The sequence below is a fragment of the Triturus cristatus genome, chromosome 12 (assembly GCF_964204655.1).
Source record: "Triturus cristatus chromosome 12, aTriCri1.1, whole genome shotgun sequence".
NCBI lineage: Eukaryota > Metazoa > Chordata > Amphibia > Caudata > Salamandridae > Triturus > Triturus cristatus.
In genome coordinates this window covers 693305365-693326790 of record NC_140595.1, presented here as the reverse complement: position 1 = coordinate 693326790, position 21426 = coordinate 693305365, and the positions used below count along the sequence as shown (strand labels likewise).

The window sequence follows — 21426 nt, the reverse complement described above, 5'->3', positions numbered from 1 at the left end:
GGAATTATTTCCCCAACTTAAAACGCGCCATAGGGCGTGTTTGCACACGTCACCTCAGGCCCCGTCCCCTCCCTTCACCACTGTGTAAACGCGCCCTGTGGCCGTTCTAAGTTGAGAGATTAAGTCCCCTTGAATCCTAAGGGTCCCTAGGGTCAAACTAGCCCACCAGGTACCTCCAGTAAGCGCCACAGAGCTGCGTTGCATAGAGGTGTAAAAAGGGGGCGTGGCCTCAGAACACCTGTCTGCAACGCAGCTCCCTGGCGCATACTGGAGATACCTGTTGGGCTAGTTGGCCCTCAGGGACCCTCAGTATTGAAGGGGAATTAATTCCCCAACTTACAACTGGCCAGGGGGTGCGTTTGCAGAGTGCTGCAAGGAGGGGGTGGGCCTCCGGCGCGATGCCAGTCTTTCATTTATTTTATTTTTTTAAGAAGGAGAGCTGTGTGACCCCCCTTCTTTTTCTAATTTATTGGTCCTGGGGACCCCATCCCCCAGGGCCTGCACCCTAATTTTTTTTGTTGAAAAAAATAAATTTGGCCCTTCCAAGTCCTCAATCGGCCCCGGGGACCCCAACCCCCGGGTCATGGCCATTTTTAAAAAATACATCTTTAGGAGGGGGCTGCGTTGCCCCCCTCCTCAGGCCACTTATGGCCCTGGGAACCCCATCCCCCGGGGCCGGCCTTTGTTTTTTATTATTTTAAAAAAATATATATTTATAGAAAAACCTAGGACATGCTGAACAAACCGTATGTACCTATCACCATGACGATTTGCGTGAGATTCATTAAAAGGCGACTATACATAGAATGAATCCACATGGAATGTATTTACACCGCTAGTGAAGCTCTGACGTGTCTGACGCCCTACCGTGCCTAATCCCGGCACCCCCACCGGTGGGTACTCTCCAAGTAGACACCCTTGTCGTTTATTTATACAAACATGGGTAGCTATTGACGGGCACATTTAATATACACGCACACCAAGCCATTCAAAGGGGATTTGACAAAAATTTGACCAAACTATGCAAGAAACCCCCCTCACGGTTAATAAAACACACATCCACTGCCGAATGTGTAATACTTTTTATTTTACTCTCTGGAAAGGAGACAAACCTCACTTGAGAGTCACAGCATGCTGAGCCCAATGCTGTATTACACCCACCAGTGCCCGCCGAGTGCCTCACACCTCTGTGTTGTATTCCACCAGCTAGTGCATATGCTATGACACTCTCTAGCCCATGTGCACTGTAACACCACCCCATGAATATGTCATGCCACACTTGCCTTCGCACGGGTTATATTGGCCCATCTAACGTGCCTTCCTCGATGCCTATGTTATAACGCACAGCGCTATGCCATACATATTACAATCTGGGATCCATATCTTTGTCAGAGTGCATATGCAACGTTACACTCCCCAGCACATATTTTATATTACAACTTTAGAGACTAGTTAGGTTACACAACACTGCCCTGTGCATATTACACTCCAAGGCACATATCGCATAGCACGCGCTAGTGCCTGTGCTATCTCGCGCTCGCCAATGAATCTGTCATTGCGCACAATGTATTGCATATTATATTTCACGCCCGGTTCATCTTATATCACACTTTTTGGTGCATAGTTTATACCATATACTATATCTAGTTTTCATTTTCAATCGTGCTCTCAGGACTATGTTCTATATAATACTGCGCCCACCTACCCTTTTCACGGGCATTACATTTTGCGATGTGGGTGGAGGGTCAGGGGGTGTTTCTGCCAAGTGAGTCCAGAGTCACAGTCACAAACGTCCTCTTCTTCCTGAATAAAAGTGAGATTATGCTGCATACTTGTTCATATTTTAAGTAGTTCACACAGACACACATTTTAAAAACAATAAAGTTCCTAATACTCACCTTCTCTGAACAGTTAGCCTGCTGCCCCATCCACCTCCTCCCTATCCTCTGTTGTCTGAATCCATGGACTAGCCTCCTCCCTCCTGCCATGCATGGTCTGATGTGCTGCCACTGCCCTCCATTTAGCATGATGTACCAGTCCACTGCTCCTGCCCTCCATTGCCCAATTCTATGGCCCATCATTGACCTCCTGCTTAGCCTCTGTGTTTAGCTTGCTGCCCCTATTCTCCTTCCCCCTGCCCTCCGATGTCTTTGTGCATGCCCCTGCTCCATCCTTTTTGCCCACCATGTTCCATGGACCTGCCACTCCTATCTACTCTGAGTGTTCTGTTGAGCTGCCACTCCCCTCCCATCTGCCTAGCATTGTCAGATGACTGTAACCTGTCCCTGCCACCTCCACACTGCCTGTCCACATGCCATGCCCCTATCCCCTTCCTCCTGTCCTCCATGGTCCATTTTACTGTCACACCCTTCTGCCCTCCCTGGTCTGTTGTGCTGCAACTGATCCTCCTGCCTCCCCCGCGCGGTCTGTTGTGAGGCCCCTTCCCCTGAACTCTCTTGTCTGTGCCCAGGTCCTGACCCTCCCTTCTATCCTCCATGGTCCTTTGTGCATGCCCCTGCACCCTCCTTCTTGCTCATCATAGCCATTGTGCTGCCACTAACCCTCCCGCTTGCCATGCATGGTCTTCTGTGCTGCCATGGCCCCTCCCACCTTCCCTGTGTGGTCAGCTAGTTGCCCCTGACCCCCTCCCACCTTCCCTCCATGGTCTGTGTGTATGCCATCATAGTCTCATTGTTGCTCTCCATGGTGTGTCTTGTTTCTATTGCCCATCCTGGCTGACCTCCATGGTCATCTTGCTGCTCCTGCCCTGCCCCCTTGCCCCCAGCCCTCTGTTTCCATGTGCAAACCCCTATTCCCTCCCTCCTGGCTTGTCTGTTCCATTGTAATGCCCCTGATCTGTCCCTCCTGCCCTTTATGGTCTGCAGCTTTCTCTCCTGTCTGTCCATTATGGTCAGCTAGCTACCATTGCCTCTTTCCCCTCTGTTCTCTGTTGTCCATGTGCATGGTCCTATCCCCTCCCTATTGCTTTCTATGGATTGTTGTGCTGCACTCCAGGCCTGCATGTGCTGTGTGGTGTATTGTGCTGCTGCAAACCCTGATGCCTGTCCTGTAGGATCAGTTTGGTGCACCTCTCCATGTCCCTCCTGTCCTCTGTTATCCGAGTCCATGTCCCTACCCCAATTCCTCCTGCCTACCATGATCCAATGTACCACACTTGCGAACATTCTGAACTTGGTAAGAGGGAGATTTTGAAAAAAAAATGGGGTATTGATTTTCCCCTTTGAGTTACATTGAAAAAGAGGAGATTGTAGATAGGAGACAGATCAAATAAAGCCCATTTGAGCTTAAAAACATTGGACGTTTCCTGGCTGAAACCGGTCTGTTGGCATGTATGGTTGTACTACCACTGCCTCTTCCTTCTGCCCACAATGGTCTATTATATTGCCGCAGCCTCTCTTGCCAGTCCTGTATTGTTGGTTTGTTGCCCCTGCCCCCCTTTCCACTGCCCTCCATAGTCTGTTGTGCTGCCACTGCCCTTCCTGCCTGCCCAGTGTGGTCAAATTGTTGCATGTGCACTCTCCTACCTGCCTTCAATTTTCAGAGTTCATGGCCCTGGCCTCTGCCTCCCAACAGTATCCCAATGAACAACTAGATTGCTAACATTCTATATTTATTACAAAAGTGTGGAACGCCTGACGTCATCTTGATGTAATCAAAACTGTAATACCTAGAGTATTTCCGTTAGAAATGACATATATGAGAGGGTCTTATTTGCATCAAAATTATGGTTAGTGCTCTAAAAAACTAAAATGAGGACCTATTTTCTGAGTTTTCAAATAGCGACAAAGAACTTTTAAATTATTTGTAATCTTTATGTTTTTTTATCCAATTGACCACTTGATTAAATGTTGCACCTAGGGGAGAGGATGTGGTGTTACTTCCAGAGCTGCAGACTTTGCAACTGGGGAACCAGGTTGGAGTTTCTGCTTCAGCTCAACATTCTGTGATTCTGGTCAAATCACCTAATCTCCCCATGTCTACAACCAAAATGAATTTGATCTTGTGTGCTGTAACCAATGCTCATGTAAAGCACTCCAATACCTGACAAGTCTGCACTATATAAAACTGCAAATACACAAAAAACAAGTGTTTTGCACACTTCTGTCATTGGGCTATACTTGGGCTACATCTGGGTGATATTTGGGCTACATTTGGGCTCTTTTGTCTCTGGTGGCCATCTTGGGAGATTTATTTGTTCTGAAGTTTCCTAATTTCCTCATTTACTGCAGTCTCTTTAGTGGGAATACTTTCAGTTTTTTTGGTTCCATCATGAAGGCATTCAGATATGTCACACATGTGCCATAAATTCTGAATGTTAGCACTCTAGTTGCTCATTAGATCACTGTAGTAAAACTACTGCTCACCAGGGAAGTCTGCTGCTGGTATTCAAAGTGCATGTTTCAGTCTGCATGTCAGAATTTTTTTATGAAATAGAAGAGGATTTGAGAAGTCAAAATGTGCCCTAATTTTTCTTTCTGCAGAACTAATCATAATTTCTATGGCAAAATGAACCCCCTCATTTTGTTCCTTTGTAAATTAAATGTTTTAAGTGTTACCACTTTATTCCAATCAAGATGGCTTCAGGTGTGCCATACTTTTGTCATAAGTAAGACTGTTAGTGCTCTAGTTGTTCGTAAGAACACTCTGGGACATTCTGTCATTGGGCTATACTTGGGCTACATCTGGGTGATATTTGGGTTACATTTGGGCTCTTTTGTCTCTGGTGACCATCTTGGGAGATTTGTTTGTTATGAAGTTTCCTAATTTCCTCATTTACTGCAGTCTCCTCAGTAGGAAATACTTTCAGTTTTTTACTTTGGTTCCATCAAGAAGGCATTCAGATGTGTCACACATTTGCCATAAATTCAGAATGTTAGCACTCTAGTTGCTTATTAGATCACTGTAGTAAAGCTACTGCTCACCAGGGAAGTCTGCTGCTGGTATTCAAAGTGCATGTTTCAGTCTGCATGTCAGAATTTTTTAATGAAATAGAACAGGATTTGAGAAGTCACTCAACATGTGCCCTCATTTTTCTATCTGCAGCACTAATCATACTTTCTATGGCAAAATGAACCCCCTCATTTTGTTCCTTTTTAAATTAAATGTTTAAATGTTACCACTTTATTCCAATCAAGATGGCTTCAGGTGTGCCATACTTTTGTCATAAGTAGGACTGTTAGCGCTCTAGTTGTTCTTTAGAACACACTGGGAAGCTGCAGTAGAACACAAAGGAATCAACTGATAGTCTCTGCCCTTGTTGGATGTACATGTTTTACTGAGAATGTCAGACTTCATTCTCACATGACTGAGAAAGATAATGTGAATTTACAGGAAATATGCTCTCAGTTTAGCTTATAGATCACCCTCCAAACCTCTGTGGGAAAAACATGAGAAAATAGTTTTCTCTCAAACATGATTCATGATATCACAGCAGAAGGCTTTTTCACATGGTAAAATCACCTTAGAACACACCACAATCCCTAAAATTGGTATGGTACCATCAACAAATGATTTATAATGTAACTAAAGTCTTAAAACCTTCTATTAACTGCAATGCTTTTTAATGAGGTGCTATCATGTATATTGGTCCAAAGATGGCTGCCAACACTTCTTGGATGAAGTGCTGACAGCCAATCAGATCTCACGATGAGATGTGTGGTTAGGCTCCGCCCAGATATGTATATGCTTTTAACTGCAATTATCTCAGGAACTAATGAACAGATTGACTCCAGACATGCAAAAGGCACATCCCTGACCTGAGGACTACCTCTCCGCCAAATTTCAAGTAATTCTGTTCAGCCGTTTGGGCTGTAGCTTGGACTAAAGGTCCCTATGGAAAATTGCATGGGAAAAACGTGTTTTGGGACCCCCCTTTTTGCTCAGCCCCCGCTTGACGAATCCCCCTGACACTTTCAGGGTAGGAGTGGAGCAGAGCGCCCCACCTATTTTGAAAGTTTTGCGAGGATTCGTCAATCGGCGCCAAAGTTATTCCAAATAGAATGTTGCGGATTTCCATATATATATATATATAATATTAACAGTGTTCGAAGATTGCTGTGCACTCCAGCAAAAGTATCACTATATCTTTTCATTATTTAAATCATTCCAAATACGAGAATACTGACAAACGCATTTCAGCCAACTGGCCTTCATCAATGTCAGTGATTGCATTAAAAAAAACACCCTTTTAAACAATGATTCATCTCATTGGATCGCAATGAAATATAAAATCAAAATCAAAAAGGAACTTAGTAGTCATATCACATTCTAAATGAAAAAATGTGTCGGCCATTTTTCCACTATTATTCAGTAGAGCTCAATGTAAATCATCAGTAGCCAACTCCACATGAATGACAATGATCAGATCACCTATACATTAAATTCAAAATATATTCACAATATGCATGATTTATAAATAAAAATCAATGACACATGGGTAAAAAAACACTTCGGAAGTCAATCACATTCCGTTATTTGAATTACCATGGACCTGATTTGAAGGTATTATTCAGCTTTGAACGAGCCTTGTTTTTCACACATCATTCCACCTCTAATTATTCCAACGGTGCTTATGGCTACTCAAAGAGATTTCATTAAAGAAAGTGTATCAACATTTCATTCAAAATTTCATTTCAATGTTGTAACTCACAGGGATGGTTCATAACAATTATATTTAACCAATGAAATACCAAAGTTCTTCTTCACAATTTAACCCCCATGGAATATGGCTTCAAAGGTTGACTATATATTTAGCCCCAAGCTGCCTCAGGAGTTTGACCCTGTCGCCCCCTCTCTCTTTTGCCAGGATTAGGTCAATAGAATAATAGACCAATTTGTCACTCCTGGCCTCATGCAATGTAGAGAAATGTCTAGCGACAGGGTAGGTTTTGTCATTGTTAGTTATTGCCCTCTTGTGCTCGAAGATTTGCTTCTTTGCTGGGTGTATTGTACTTCCAATATATTGTAGTCCACATGGACAAAGTAAACAGTACACCACAAAATTGGAATTACAGTTCAGCAGCTTGTTAATAGATAGGCCTCTTTTCTTTCTTGCATGGTACCGCAAAGTCCTTCACCTTTTTGTAATTCTTGCATGCTTTGCATGTCGTGCATGGAAAAAACCCTGTGATAGTTGGCTTATTCCAGAGCTTATCCTCAAAGTGTCTTTGCACCAGGATATCTTTCAATGAGGCACTCCTCCTGAATGTGATATCTGGTCTCTCTGGCATTAGGCTGCCTATGATACCTTCTGTCTGTAGGATATTCCAGCTTTTCTGGACCAATTCCCTGATCCTCTGCGACTCTGCAGAAGAAGTTAAAACCACTTTGGATAAGTCATCCTCCTCCCTGAATCCATGGGAGTTCTAACTCTTAGTACCTCCTGTTTTTACCAAACCCCCTCCTTGAAAATCTTGCGAGGGACTCCATTTTGGCTTCATGATAATCCTCTGGGCAATAATAGTTCCTTTTGAGTCTCAATAATTCCCCATAAGGTATACTCTTAATCAAATTACGGAGATACTGACTCCAAGACTGTAGAACTGTAGTCCCTGCCGTTGGTTTATGGTACAGTTTTGGTACATAGCTTATTGTCTGATACAAATACCAATAGGTCTAACAATGGGGCTTCACTTTTGCTGATGTTGCTAGTGAACTTAAGATTGAACTCATTCTCATTCAAAATCTTGATATAATTAACTGCCTCTGTGCATTTACCCCACCAAACAATAAACAGGTCGTCTATATACCTGGTCTACAGGGCTATTTTGTCTACCTAGGATTCGTTCTCCTCCGCTCAAGTGATGTGCTTCTCCTACCAGGCCACGAAAAGATTTGCGTAACTGGGGGCGAAGCACATGCCCATGGCAGTCCCCTGTGTCTGCAGGTATAGTTGCACTGCAAAGAGAAAAATATTGTTATGCAGCTAGAACGACACAATTTCCAAAAGCATTTTGTAATTTTCTTGAAATCTCAATGGTCTTATTTTAAGAAAAGATTCTATTGCCAACAGGCCATTCACATGCACAATACTCGAGTAGAGGCTAGTGATGTCACGCGTGATTAGTACTGACTCTTCCTCCCAAGTGATGTTTTGGATTTGATGCATGAAGTTGGTAGTGAACAGAATAAACAAACTTAGATCCTTTACTATAGGAAATAGAAACAAATCAACATACATTGGGGCTTTCTCCAATAAACTCCCTTTTGAGGACACAATTGGATGACCTGGAGGATTATCCAAGTCCTTTTGCGCCTTTGGCTGGTGATAAAATATTGGCAAGCTCGGATAATCCACCTTCATAAACTGCAACTCATTCTCCAGCAGGATTCCCTTGGACCTCCATTGTTGCAGAAGATCGTAGAAGTCCAACACACTTCTATTGTAGGTCTCTCTGTTGATTCGAGTATAGCTTTTCTAATCCCCCATGAGACGCAGAGCCTCGTTTTTGTAAGATTCTTTAGATATCACAACAACATTCCCTCCCCTAATCGGATTGCTTTATTATGAGGGCTGGATCATCCCCCAGGCATTTGACAGATTCCCATTGCACTTTTGTAAGATTGTATTTCCTTCTCTTGCCTGCTTGGATGCCAGGCGTTCAAAATTTGTCCAGGTCCTTAATCATCGATGGCATCATGCGGTGTTTGGGGAATGAACTGATATATATATATATATATATATATATATATATATATATATATATATATGGTATATATTGCTCAAAATAAAGTGAGCCCTAAAGCTCATTACAAGTCCCACTCCTGCGCAATAATTGGAATCAGTAGTGCATAAAGGCCCAGATTCACAAAGAAATGATGCATCACAGCTAGTAAATTTGCTGTGCTGCTTTACATGAAAGAGACAGAACAGAACAGGGCTACATCTACTAAGATTTGGTACTATTCTCTCTCTCTCCAATTGTGTACTTTAAGCTACCATGAGCGAACACAGAAACCCGTGCTCCATCGGGTAAGGGTATCTGCATTGTGGTAAGCATAATTCTTGTGCAGAAAGGTGTCCCTTTCGGCTAAAAAACTGTAGGTTAAAGGCATTTCTTTTTTTGTGTGTATGCTGTAGGATACAGCATATATGCAATGAGGGAAAGGCGATGAGGAATTAAAAGAGTTCTATCCGTTGTGCCTGCCTCAAGGGTGTGTAGGATTTTGGCACAAATCACTATCTACAGTTCTTTGTGTAACTTTTAGTTACAATCCAACGCCAATCGGATCAGAGCAGGACAGCTCCATATCTACAGAGATAATGTCAGAATAGGACTTGTCCTAGAAGGGTGCCCTTCTGTGGCAAAATACTATGCTCAGACTAACTGTAAAACCTTTCCACTTTTGTATGTGTGCAGTACAGTACAGCACACATGCAAAGTCAGAAAATAAACGGACAAATAAAAGCATTTCTCCTTGATAGCCCCTACTTCAAAAGGGCATACTGTTTTTATGCAAACCCGGCTTTTTTTATTAGATAGGATTTGGATCAAAAGTTATGGGTGGTTGCAATGGAATGCCCATGCAACACCCATGGAAAGCCCTCCTTGGCGCTAAGTAATGCAAAGCAGCAATAGGCGCTACTTTGTGCTACATTCACGTGAATTTCCAAGGTAAAAAGAATTTGCACTGGAAAGTAATTTGGAAAAAAATAATTTTGTGTCGATTTGCGTCATATGGCACAAAATCTTAGGAAATATACCCCAAGTGCGTGAACTTTAAATGCATGATATGAAATTTATTGCATGCATTGTGCACGGTTTAACCTCGTGAAAATAGCGTGTGCAAAAAACAGGAGGCTGTGCTATTACTTCCCTGGTAACACCAATCCCAATTCAGACTCAGACTGCTGTTTGTGTCTTAATCTTGATTTTTAGGCATCTGTAATGAAGCAAATGCAGCTTTATTTAAAATTGAGTCGTAACAGAAAAATCCCTTTATTTGTGGAGGACGTTTTAGTTCCATAGAGAGTACAGCTGTGGAATTAACAGAAGATTACTATACATGTGATTGGAAACATTCCACTGGAATACAGATGCATAAAACGCTCCAGAAATTGGAGGATTTCTTTTACCGCCTAACTCTCATTGAGAGGCACATGCATCAAGCTTTTTTGCCTTTGCAAATGGGCCGATTCGCAGAATTGGCCCGTTTGCGAATGCAAAAAATGCTTTTCAGATGCAGCAAACCCCTTTTTGCGATTCGGTAACCTGTTACTGAAGCACAAAATGGTTTTGCGATTCGGTAATTGGAAGGGGCGTGTTTAGGGAGTCCCTTCCAAATACCGAATCCTAACTGTATGCATGAATGTTTTGTGACCGTGAATGCGGTCGCAAAATATTCGCATATTACCACCTACTAGCATGTATAAGAGCAGGCAGTGGTCCCACAGACCACTGCCTGGTCTTAAAAAATGAAAAGAAAACTTTTCATTTTACTTTTTGTAAAACATCTCTTGAACTGGCTGCTTTAAAAAAAAAACAGATTGCATTATTTTAAAGCAATCACTGACATGGTGGTCTGCTGACCTCAGCAGGCCACCATCCCTGTTTTTTTTTGCAATTCCTAGGGGGTCGAAAATTGCTTTCTACCTCATTAATATTAATGAGGTAGAGCGATTTGTGGCCCCCTTGGTAACGCAATCTGAAACTCATTGAGTTTCATCCATTGTAAATTGTGATTACCTAACTGCGAGTCTAAGGAATTCATAAATTGGGAATTTGCAATTTACAATTTTGATACCTGTGTCCCTTAGACCCTTAACTTATCATGGGTGGACAATCAAACAAGTATGGTTCCACTTTTTCTAGAAGTCTCAACTTACACAGTGAGGAAATGTACTAATCGGGTACCAATGAAATGCCATTTCATTGATAGTGATATGAACGAGATGCCATGACTTCCTGCGACTAATAAGTGATAAATGTCTTATTTTTATCTTCATTCCGAATAGATCAAGAGGGCAGCAACTATGCTTCCACTAAAGAGAAATTTCGCCCGTCATTGGACAAGGTGGACACCACTCTTCAGGTACTCGCAGTGTTGTTATAAAATTCTAAACAGTACTGGGGAGGCGGGCCGAGTTGATCAAAATCCCTTTTTTATTTTTATCTGAACATGAAACATTCATGAATGTGTGCCCCCAACTCCAACCTACAGTCTATCAGGGGAAACATAATTTTATCTAAGAAAACCTGGGGATTACTAACTCAGAGCAAACTCAGGATTACATCAGGACACTCACTCGTGGGGTGTGCCCGGCACAGACCCGAGCCATGCACCAAATGTGCACAAGAAAGAAAAAGATGAAGAACACAGCGGAGAGGTTCAACCGGTTTCAATGTTATGTGCAGGAAGCGACATTGACAATGTGGCTCCTTATACACTATCAGTGTCTCCGCAGGTGCACCCCAGCCTGTCTTTAAAGGAGGGCCATGGATACCCATGCAGAGTGCATGCTGTTTGAGGTTTCATGCCTGTGTGATGAGGCGTCTTGGAGTCTCTGGACTCCCAGTACTTTCTCCAAATGGGTGTGATCCGTGTGGAGGGTACAAACGGTGTAGATTGTGCAATAATTGCCTGCCACCTCCCAGTCGATGCAGTTACCATGTACCCTAAATGCCTTTTTGCCTGAGCACACTGGCCGATAACATGGCACAGTCATATCGGCGTGGTTAAGTGATTCATATAGGCAATAGCTTCATGCATGACATACAGTGACTGTTAAAAAGGGGCTCACAGTCTATGGTCCTTTTTGTAACATAGATGTTACACCTATTGCACTGATGTTAGCCATAACTGGTCAAAGTCTCCTCTGGGACACGAGGTTTTTAAAGTTTATTCATAGTTACATTAAGTCAGAGCTACAATAATCCAGGGATTGCAAATGGATATAAAATGCATGTGTCCCACCTCACAAACTGCCACATCACCATGGGAAACAATGTAGATAAAATAGATCAACATAAAGTGTTTCTGGCTCTATACTATATTGAATTATCTTACACTTTCAAGTGGGATTTCTTTAGCGTGCAGACTCCTGGGTCACAATCCACTGCATCAACACAGAATACAAACATAGGATTCCTTTGGGATGTATTGTGCTAGATCTCAACTCCCACACTCCCACATCAACACAAGAACCAGGGCACTGTGCTCGAATCAGAAGCCCCTCATGAACAGCCATACAAAATTGTAGTAAACACGGCAGGACACTCTAAGTTTTAGGCAACTGCTAGTTTTATTCACCAGAGGAAAACCCCAGCACACCATCCCAAGCCAGGCACAGCCAGGCACAGCCGCAAATGTTTTCTCCGCATTCCAACCCCCCAGAACTCCACAGTGCCACAAAAACCTTTACATGGGAATCATTCCGCAAAACTCCACAGAAATGAGCTAGGCAGTACTCATTACATTATAAAACATCCCCTTTCCTTCCTAACATGAAAGACATTCCTAACATAAAAACAACAGACACACAAGACAATGTACACAAGATTCCACGAACACACCCCCAAAAGAGAACCCTAGGCAAAGCTATGGCATTGTTTAACTACACAGGTAATCACCAAAATATCCAGGTGGACTCTGTGACCTCATTGCTCAGCCTACTGACAATTGCCCACACTTGCACACACCTCCATACCGCTACCGCTCTGAAATTCACTGTCTCTCATGAGTAACCATTCTGAACACTTCTCTACACTCCTGGGACTTATCTTCAAGGTACCAACACTCTGATACAAGACAACTCTCCTTAGATTTCCCTTTTGGCCATTGCCCAACTTGACTCAATTACCTCCCACATCTTTCATTTTGTACGGACTCCAAAAATGGGACAAAACTCTACCCACACCACCAGGTCTGACCTTAACTCAATCTATGTAGTTGATGAACATATGCAGCTGGTTTTCCAGGACTCCCCTTACCAACTACTTGGAAACCACAACATGCATCCATGAGAAACCAACATTGTCCCAGACTGTCTCCTTCATCCTTTCAAAAGGAGTTTTCTCCATGCTTGCACTGACTGTGGTCTAATGAGCCCACAACATGTCTTTGACGGCATCTTGGACGGACAATCCCGCACTACATACCATCTCCATGGTGTTCTTAACCATCCGGTTGATCCTTTCCATCAAACCATTCCCCTCGGGATTGTGCAATAACGTGCATGTATGCCTGCTGCCTATTTTGTCCAGAAAAGGTGAGTTGAGTGCAATTGTCTTTTACCAACACAAAATGAACTCATACACACTACCTCAACTCATTTAATTTGGCACACACCCTGACAGCCGCAAACCTTTCCTGCTGGTAGAAAAGAAAATAGACCTATTAAGTCCAAACACACCTTTACTCGACTTCACTTTCCTCTGCAACATGTTCCTCATCTGAAACACCTAAACCCACTCTCAACTGCTTTTCCGATTCCTGATTCCTTACATACTCCATACCCTAGTGCCCACTTTGTCACCAGAGTGTCCATAAGAGGCCACCAATATTTTTCTCCCATATGACCCTCATGTGCCAAATGCACCAATTTGAGTCTCACAAATTAGGAGGCAGAAAACGACTACCCTCCATAATAACACCTGCATCAACAACTCATCAACTACCTTATGGAAAGGCCTAACTACCTCTGGAAATGTGCTTCATCTCATATTTCCTTTGATTAACTCACCCACGCCCATGAGTATGTTATCACTTTCCATAGCATTCATCCACTCTTACTTAGAGACAAAACTGTTCAACCCTTCCGTGGCATGCATGACATTAGCCGCAACTGCTTCTGTATGCAAGTCATACTCTACTGCTACTCTGTCCGGTAGCATTGATAAGCAATAAGTCACTTTGGTTATCCACCTAGATACATATTCAATGCTGCAATCATAATCCTACAACTTCACTGTCAATCTTGCCAACCTCCGTAAACACATTTTTGTGCCAGCAGGGCCCAATACCTTGAGTAGAGGCTTCTAATCAGTCCTCAATACCACTCTGCTATTCCAGATAAAAGTAAGGAAATAATTGGTTGCCCATGCAGAAGCCAACAGCTGCCGCTCCATGATGAGTAATTTCTCTCAGCAGCCGACAATTGAGGCAAACCTCACTGTCTTTTCCACATGCCCATGGACTTGTGACAACACTGCACCAATCCCAACTACACTGTCATCACTGTAACAACCGTTTTTCACCACTTCTGAAAGGGCACTAAAACCCCAGCATTGGCAATGTTATCCTTGATCTGCATAAAATCGGTTTGTTGTTCTTTTTCCCAGGTAAATGTATTGCCTTTTCTCACTGATACCCTCAAGGCTTGCGTCGTATGGATGAAATCATAGACAAACTTGGAATAATATTCCACCAAGCCCATGAAAAGATCGAAGCTTGTCTTTACCAGTTGGCACCTCTGCATTCACTATCGCACTCACAAATTCGACTTTGGGTTTGACACCCTCTCTTGTGATCAAATAGCCTAAGTATTTCACATCCTGTCGCAAAAACGTACACTTGTCTCTCTGCAATGTCAACCCAGCTTTTGCAATGAGAGACAGCATCTCACCCAAAATATTTTCATGTGCATTAATGATATCCACAAACACCAGTATGTCATCTTGACAAAAAACAATATTTGAGACACCAGATAAGCTTGAATTCAGTCTTTCAAAGGCATTTGCTGTAGACAACAAGCCGAAGGGCAGACTTCTAAATTGGAATGTACCCTCAAAAGCAATAAAGGAAGTCAGGTGCTTAGAGTCTGCGTTAAGCGCTATCTAATGATTCACACTTCTTAAATTGAGTTTTCTAAAGTATTTCCCTACTGAGAACAGCAAAATCCGCTCGCTGATGTTGGGGTGGGGAAAAAGGTCCATGACCACATTTCCGTTGAAACTACGAAAATCCACAGAAAATCTCAATGACACATCAGATTTTTTCATGACGACCACTGGTAAAAGCCACTCAGTGACTTCCACAACCGCCATTACATTGTCCTTGATCATCTACTCCAAAATGTTCTTGACCTTGTCTTTCCTGGTCACAGTTACTTTTCTCGCACCATGCCTTACAGGTATTGCGTCTCCCTTGAGTTTGCTTTATTGAAATTACCACTTAGCAATCCCGACCTGTTCTCACAAACAGCCTCATGTTGTTTTAGACTCTTTTCTAAGTCTTTGTCCCACATCACCATCACCTGGTTGTCTTCCCTAGGCTTCACTATAATATGTAAGTCGGATTGGTGTGATGAACCTAAAATAGGTGGACCCTCAGCTGCCACAGACACGTTTCCTTTGGTCACCCTACCACCAAACTTGGTTACTACTGAGATGTAGCCCATCACTCCTATGTTCGCTCCTTGATATCCTTTTACAATCACATCAGTGGATTGTAGTACTCCGTTAGGACAAGTACTGTCAAACAACTGTTTTGGTATTCTGGTGTACAATGACCCTGAGTCCACCATTGTTCACCTCAAAATAGAATTTAGGACGTGTACTCCTTTTTGGCTCTTTGCCTATATCAACAGCCTCACTATTTACCATGAGCACTCTGTGTTCAGACTCACCATCGTCCACTGATGCAATTTTTCTGCTGGGAGCTTTGCACATCCATGCAAAGTGGCCTTTTCCTCCACTTTTGCAACAGTATTTTCCCAGGGGAAAATAGTTTTTTGAGTCAGCCATGTGATGGCCACTCCCACACCTATGACACACCGAGGCAACCCCTTTCCAGTATAGTTTGTTGTGCCTCCAATTCTCGAGCCACTCGCTTTATTGCTGTTCGCATTGGCAGAAGACAGTTTTTGTCTCACTATATTGATCAGTTTGGAATCATCCTCTACCCCAGCCACCTCCAACGTATACCTGCATTCCACCTCACGTTTTTGCATTTCTCTCATATAAGAGTTCACCAACCCGCCCAGCCAATCCTCAACATCCCTCCCTCCCAGGACCTCTGCATGAAACATGGCTCCTACTTCCATCTCAAGATCAGAACTCTCTACAGCAACTTCGAGGAGCAGAATTTAGACACTGACCCTACACCTCCAACCGACAATGCAACCCAGCCTACCATCACTGCCTGAACCCCTGTCACCACAGAAGACACCGCCAAGACCATGTGAAGTATACAGTCAAGAGCACCCACTGACCCCTGCCCACCCCACATCTTCCACAGAGCCTCCTCTACCATTGCACCCAAACTACGACGTACCATCAATTGCTCTCTCAAAACAGGCATTTTCCCTGACTACTGGAAACGTGCAGAGGTCTAGCCCCTCCTCAAGAAGCCCATCGCAGACCAGACGGACCTCAAGAACTACCGACCCATCTCTCTCCTCCCCTTCGCAGTCAAAATGTCACTGACAAGATCGTCAACAACCAGCTCACTAACGTCTTAGAAGCCAACTCGATCCTTGATTCCTCCCAATCTGGATTCCGCAGCAACCACAGCCCGAGACTGCCCTAGCCGCCACGGATGACAACCGCACCCTCCTCTACCAGGGCCACACAGCAGCCCTCATCCTACTAGACCTCTCAGCAGCATTCAACACCGTCTTCCACTGCACACTAACCACCAGACTCCACGACGCCGGCATACGGGGAATTGCCCATGACTGGATTAGCTCCTTCCTCACCAGCCGAACCCAAAGAATCAGACTCCTGTCCTTCTTCTCTGAACCCACACAGATCAGGATCCTCACTCAGCCCCACGCTCTTCAGCATCTACATGGCCCCTCTCATCACCATCGTCAGAAAACGCAGACTCAGCATAGTATCCTACACTGACAACACCCTGCTCATCCTCTTCCTCACCAACAAACCTGACATCACCAGACACAGCTTCCAGGAAGGTTTGTAAGACGTCACCTCCTGGATGAGCAACAGCTGCCTAAATCTCAACTCTGAGAAAACTGGAGTCCTCGTATCCACCACCTCAATATGGTACAACACCAGGTGGCCTTCCACCCTTGGCGAACCTCCCACAGACCATGCGCTATACCTCAGCATCATACCCGACTCTTCCCTCACCATGCACAGACAGATCAACGCCGTATCCTCCACATGCTTCAACACCCACCGCAAGACCTTCAAATGGACCCCCCCGAATCCAGAAGGATCATCACCCACGCACTCATATCCAGCATACTGGACTACGGGAATGCCCTCAATGCCAGAATACACATTTCTGCTCCTCACACTCCTGACAATCCAGAACACCACAGCTAGACTTGTCCTTGGCATCCCACGACAACACTACATCACCCAACACCTACGAGAACTCCCCTGGCTCCCCGTCAAAAAGAGAGTGACCTTCCAGCTCCTCACTCATGCCTACAAATCCCTCCACAACATCCAACCCCAATACCTCAACAAAAGAATCTCCTTCTCCACACCCAAGAGAAGCCTCCGATCCACTGATCTTGCCCTAGCCGAAATCCCACACATCCGCAGAGCCAGAGCAGGGGGGGCGTTCCTTCTCCTACATCGCAGCCAAGACCTGGAATGAACCCCCACTCAGCATCAAACAAACCCCCACAATGCAAGCTTTCAGGATGAGCCTCAAGACCTGGCTCTTTGGATGAGATGAAACTGCGTGAAACCGCACTTCCCCCGTGCATTGAGAGCCTCGCAGGTGAGAAGTGCGCTTCACAAATCTCTGATTGATTGATTGATTCATTCATTCATCTTTCTGACTCTTCAACTACCTTGGCTATGGTTATGGCATCTTTCAATGATGGATTACTGCCACCCACAATATTTCTTGACTTTTCTTGTTGCTACTTTGTACAATCAGCTAATCCCGAATCAACTCCTCCGTCATTGGGCCAAATTGCATTTAGAAGCCAATTCTTTCAATATGGCCACAAAATCATATACAGATTCAGATGGCCTAAGTATAAAATGTATGTCTGCACATTACAACATTCACAGTCTTTACAAATCTGGTTTCGAGGGGTAATTTAGCTTCCTTGTAAATATCTTCAAATTCATTCCTTTGGTTGTCTCGCAGTGGCAGAGGATATTTAAACACATTTTGGCCCTCCTTACTCAATTAACCCAACAGGAATGTTTTTTTTCTGACAGCAGAGAAATCAGTAACATCCAGGACAAACAAATCGCAGACCTAGGAGGGGTATAGTGAGTTCTCATGAGGGAGCGATTCAATGCAGGGCGGTTGAGGTGGCTAAGGTGAGGCAACTCAGGTTGGAGGTCGCGTGGGTTTACCTGATGCTTCAGGAAATATGTTGAGGCTCGAGCCCACCCTCCACCAAGTCGTGCTCAATTTTCATGGCTTGTCATCATCCCTATCCTACAGTACCAAACCATATCTCTAAATAAATTATAATAATCAATTCTCTTTTTTTGCTCAACTGATAACACCCTTCTTCAATATTTCACTTTTTTTCCACTACCCCATCTTTTGCCATATGGTGCACCACCTTCAGTGGCGGTTCCTCTGCTATGGCGAAGGTGCATTACCCTACTGCTTTAAAGCAGTGTGAAGTAGAAACATAAAATGATCATAACTTGGAGTGAGGTTGCTCTGCTCTCGGAGCAGGGCAGGATAGGAGTGGTTTGCCACTCCTAAGTGCACAACGCTTGTTTGGTCAGTACTCTCAGGCCGCCCAAGCCAGTCATGCCTACTTTCCCCATTCTCCGTGCAGGCTGCATTGCAGCCTGCGTGGAGGACATGCCCAGGCCCCCATTCCCTGGCTGAGCATCCAATCAGGATGCTCAGACCAATCACAACGCTGCATTACAGTGTTGTGATTGGTCAGATGAGCCTGGGTGCTTACCAATCACAATGCTGCATTGCAGTGTTGTGATTGGTCAGTGGGGGCTGCTGTACTTCCTGTTCCTCGAGTCCCACAAGGAGGGCAGGAGCAGAGATGCTTATGTTTATATTTAAAAATTTTATATTTGCCCCCCCGTGCGCCCAACCCTGTGACCCCCCCGCGCCTGCCTCACAACCCACGAGCCATGCCGGCCACCACTGACCACCTTCCTCCTGCACCATGTGCAACCCTCCTTTCTGTACAACCCCTTCTTCCTGTGCTTCAATGTAAACTCCTCTCTTGTACAGCAGTCAGTCGCTTTGTAGTTAGGTTTGTGCAAAATAAATCACATACATAGTGACAGATGTATGAGTGCGTATTTTATCCAAAATGTGTGTTATTCGCCACATATGATGCACATCTCATTGTGAATAGTGTAGCCATTGATGTGTTTTGAATCAACAGTAAGAAGGGAATGTCCAATTTATAGCTTATATGCAACTTGCAAGTTTGAAGGGACTGGTCCATTGATCACCAAAGCGAATAAATGAACAGACCCTACACATCTATAGGATATAGGGCTGGTGATCCTTTTAGTGCTTGAAAAATTATACTTTACCTGTCACAGAAGACACGTAAAGAGGCAATAGCGTTAGCAACTATTGTGCCCACTACACATAACTGTTTCCTCTTGTTTTCTTAACCCCCTCTATAGCATATATTCACTTGAATTCTCAGATTGCTCGTTTCTTTTGGAAATAAAGGTTATGTCTTCATCTTTTCACAGATAACAATCCAGAGGCCTGAGGTGTCCCCAAGTCTCTCCGATGTCGAAGAATCTCAGTCCGATAATGGACCATCAAAAAGAAGCTTGGGTGTGGAGAGAAGCTGCTCCTCCTACAGAGATGGAAGTAGCTCCTGACTGAATTCTGAAGGTCGCTCTATGAGCCAGTTTCGGGACTTACCTTTTCAAGATGACAAAGTCTAAGAGGGTCATGCTCTGAACAAGGTCCATCTTGCACATTGCAGCACTTTTCCAGTTTCTCTGGTACTGGGACTTTTTTGCCCTACGGGTCATACAGCAATCCGGGTACTCAGACGTTCACTGAGCTTCTCAAAAAGCCATTCATGAAAGTCCCAGCACTTGTAGGCAACACCATTTCTGTAAAGCGGAGTCCAGATTGAAGTATAGCATAGCATAACTTATATTAACATAAATATATAAATGTACAAATATATATATATACATGATGCTGACATACTGTAGCAGAAAATTGCCAATTCAACAAAGTACAAATTTACCGAAGAAGATGTCAAATCGCTGCAAATCAAATAATAGCATGCCATCAACCCGTATGCCATTTAGCAGTTCACAAGTGAGCCGTGTGCTCTATCAGTTGAGTCTCGCAAAAGCCTAACCCAAAATCTGAATTCTCAAAAAGGCAAATCGAGATAATGATCTAGAAATGTGAAAATGTAGGTTTTTGACTTCTACCTTCCAAAGGGAAATACCCTTGGATTTACAACGTTTTCAATAGAATATCATTCCTATAAAAATGTATTCGCAACATAAGTGCTGTGAAGAAGGATTCCTAAAATGAGGGTATAATGTTGACAAGTCTTTGTGCTAACTTGCGGCTGAGCTGTGTCTCGTAGTGCGATTTCTCCAATAGGTCTTCATTTTCCAAGAGTATTCCTCCTCAACTATATGTGTTCCACATAAGAACAAGTGTCTCCTCATCTCATCTAAGTACCTTGGAATGAATATCTGTGGGTGATCGATGGACATCTCAGACCAGCTACCACTGTTAGTGCCTGGATACCCACTCGGGTGATTAGTGCGCTATACAAATCAACATAACATAACTGCTGTCATTTCAATACCACATTTGACCACAATCGAAGGCCTAGCTTTTGATTCAGCTTTAGCATCAGTGTTTACTTAAGTGGAATAATTACAAAGGTGAAATTTCTGACAGCAATGAATGAACACTCTTTTCAGAATTATCCATGTTGTGATTATGCTGGGACCCTCCAACTGCTGTTGGGAATAGGTGGGATGAATTCAACTTTTCTGATATCTTGAAACCAATTTTGGATTGGAATACAAATTGAGCTCAGAAAAACATTGTACTAAAATGTGGAAAAATTCATCTATTGTGAATAATGCAAAATTAAAAAAATGTGAAATGTTATTTTTGTTCTTCTTTTTCATTTTTTGCCAGGGATACTTGGTAAATCAGAAATGTCTCATGGCAGCTGAAAACATGAGGTTATGAGTCATTTTATACTCCAACAAGACTCCTACTGGAGTCTCGCATGACATTTGTATGCAAGCTATAACCTTGCATTGAATTTTCTTATGCGATATGTCCCAGAGCCATAATCTATGCATTTCACATATTTTTTGCTAAAACTCATGCATATGTCCTAACAAAAAGTGCTATTTCGCCCACCCCTAATAAAAATTATGATTTCATTTCTGTACTTTTCATTGTAGTAACCACATGCACTTTACTTTCTAATCTCTTTAAGCATACACATTTGAAATGGAAATAACCAGACTATCAGAGAAAATAATAATGAACCATCAGCCGCTGAAGGTGGCCCAGTGGACGAACGGCTGC

The 21426-nt window shown here is 43.5% G+C and overlaps 1 protein-coding gene across 1 annotated transcript in view; it reads left to right on the top strand.

The window, feature by feature from the left end:
• LOC146780111 (uncharacterized) overlaps positions 1-20994 on the top strand; it is a 597326-nt gene extending 576332 nt beyond the window's left edge. The window contains exons 11-12 of the mRNA XM_085638049.1: positions 10976-11052; positions 19587-20994. Of these exons, the coding sequence (XP_085494175.1) occupies positions 10976-11052; positions 19587-19721 (212 nt within the window). The 3' untranslated portion in view covers positions 19722-20994. The remainder of the gene's footprint in view (positions 1-10975; positions 11053-19586) is intronic.
• The last annotated feature ends 432 nt before the right edge of the window (positions 20995-21426 follow it).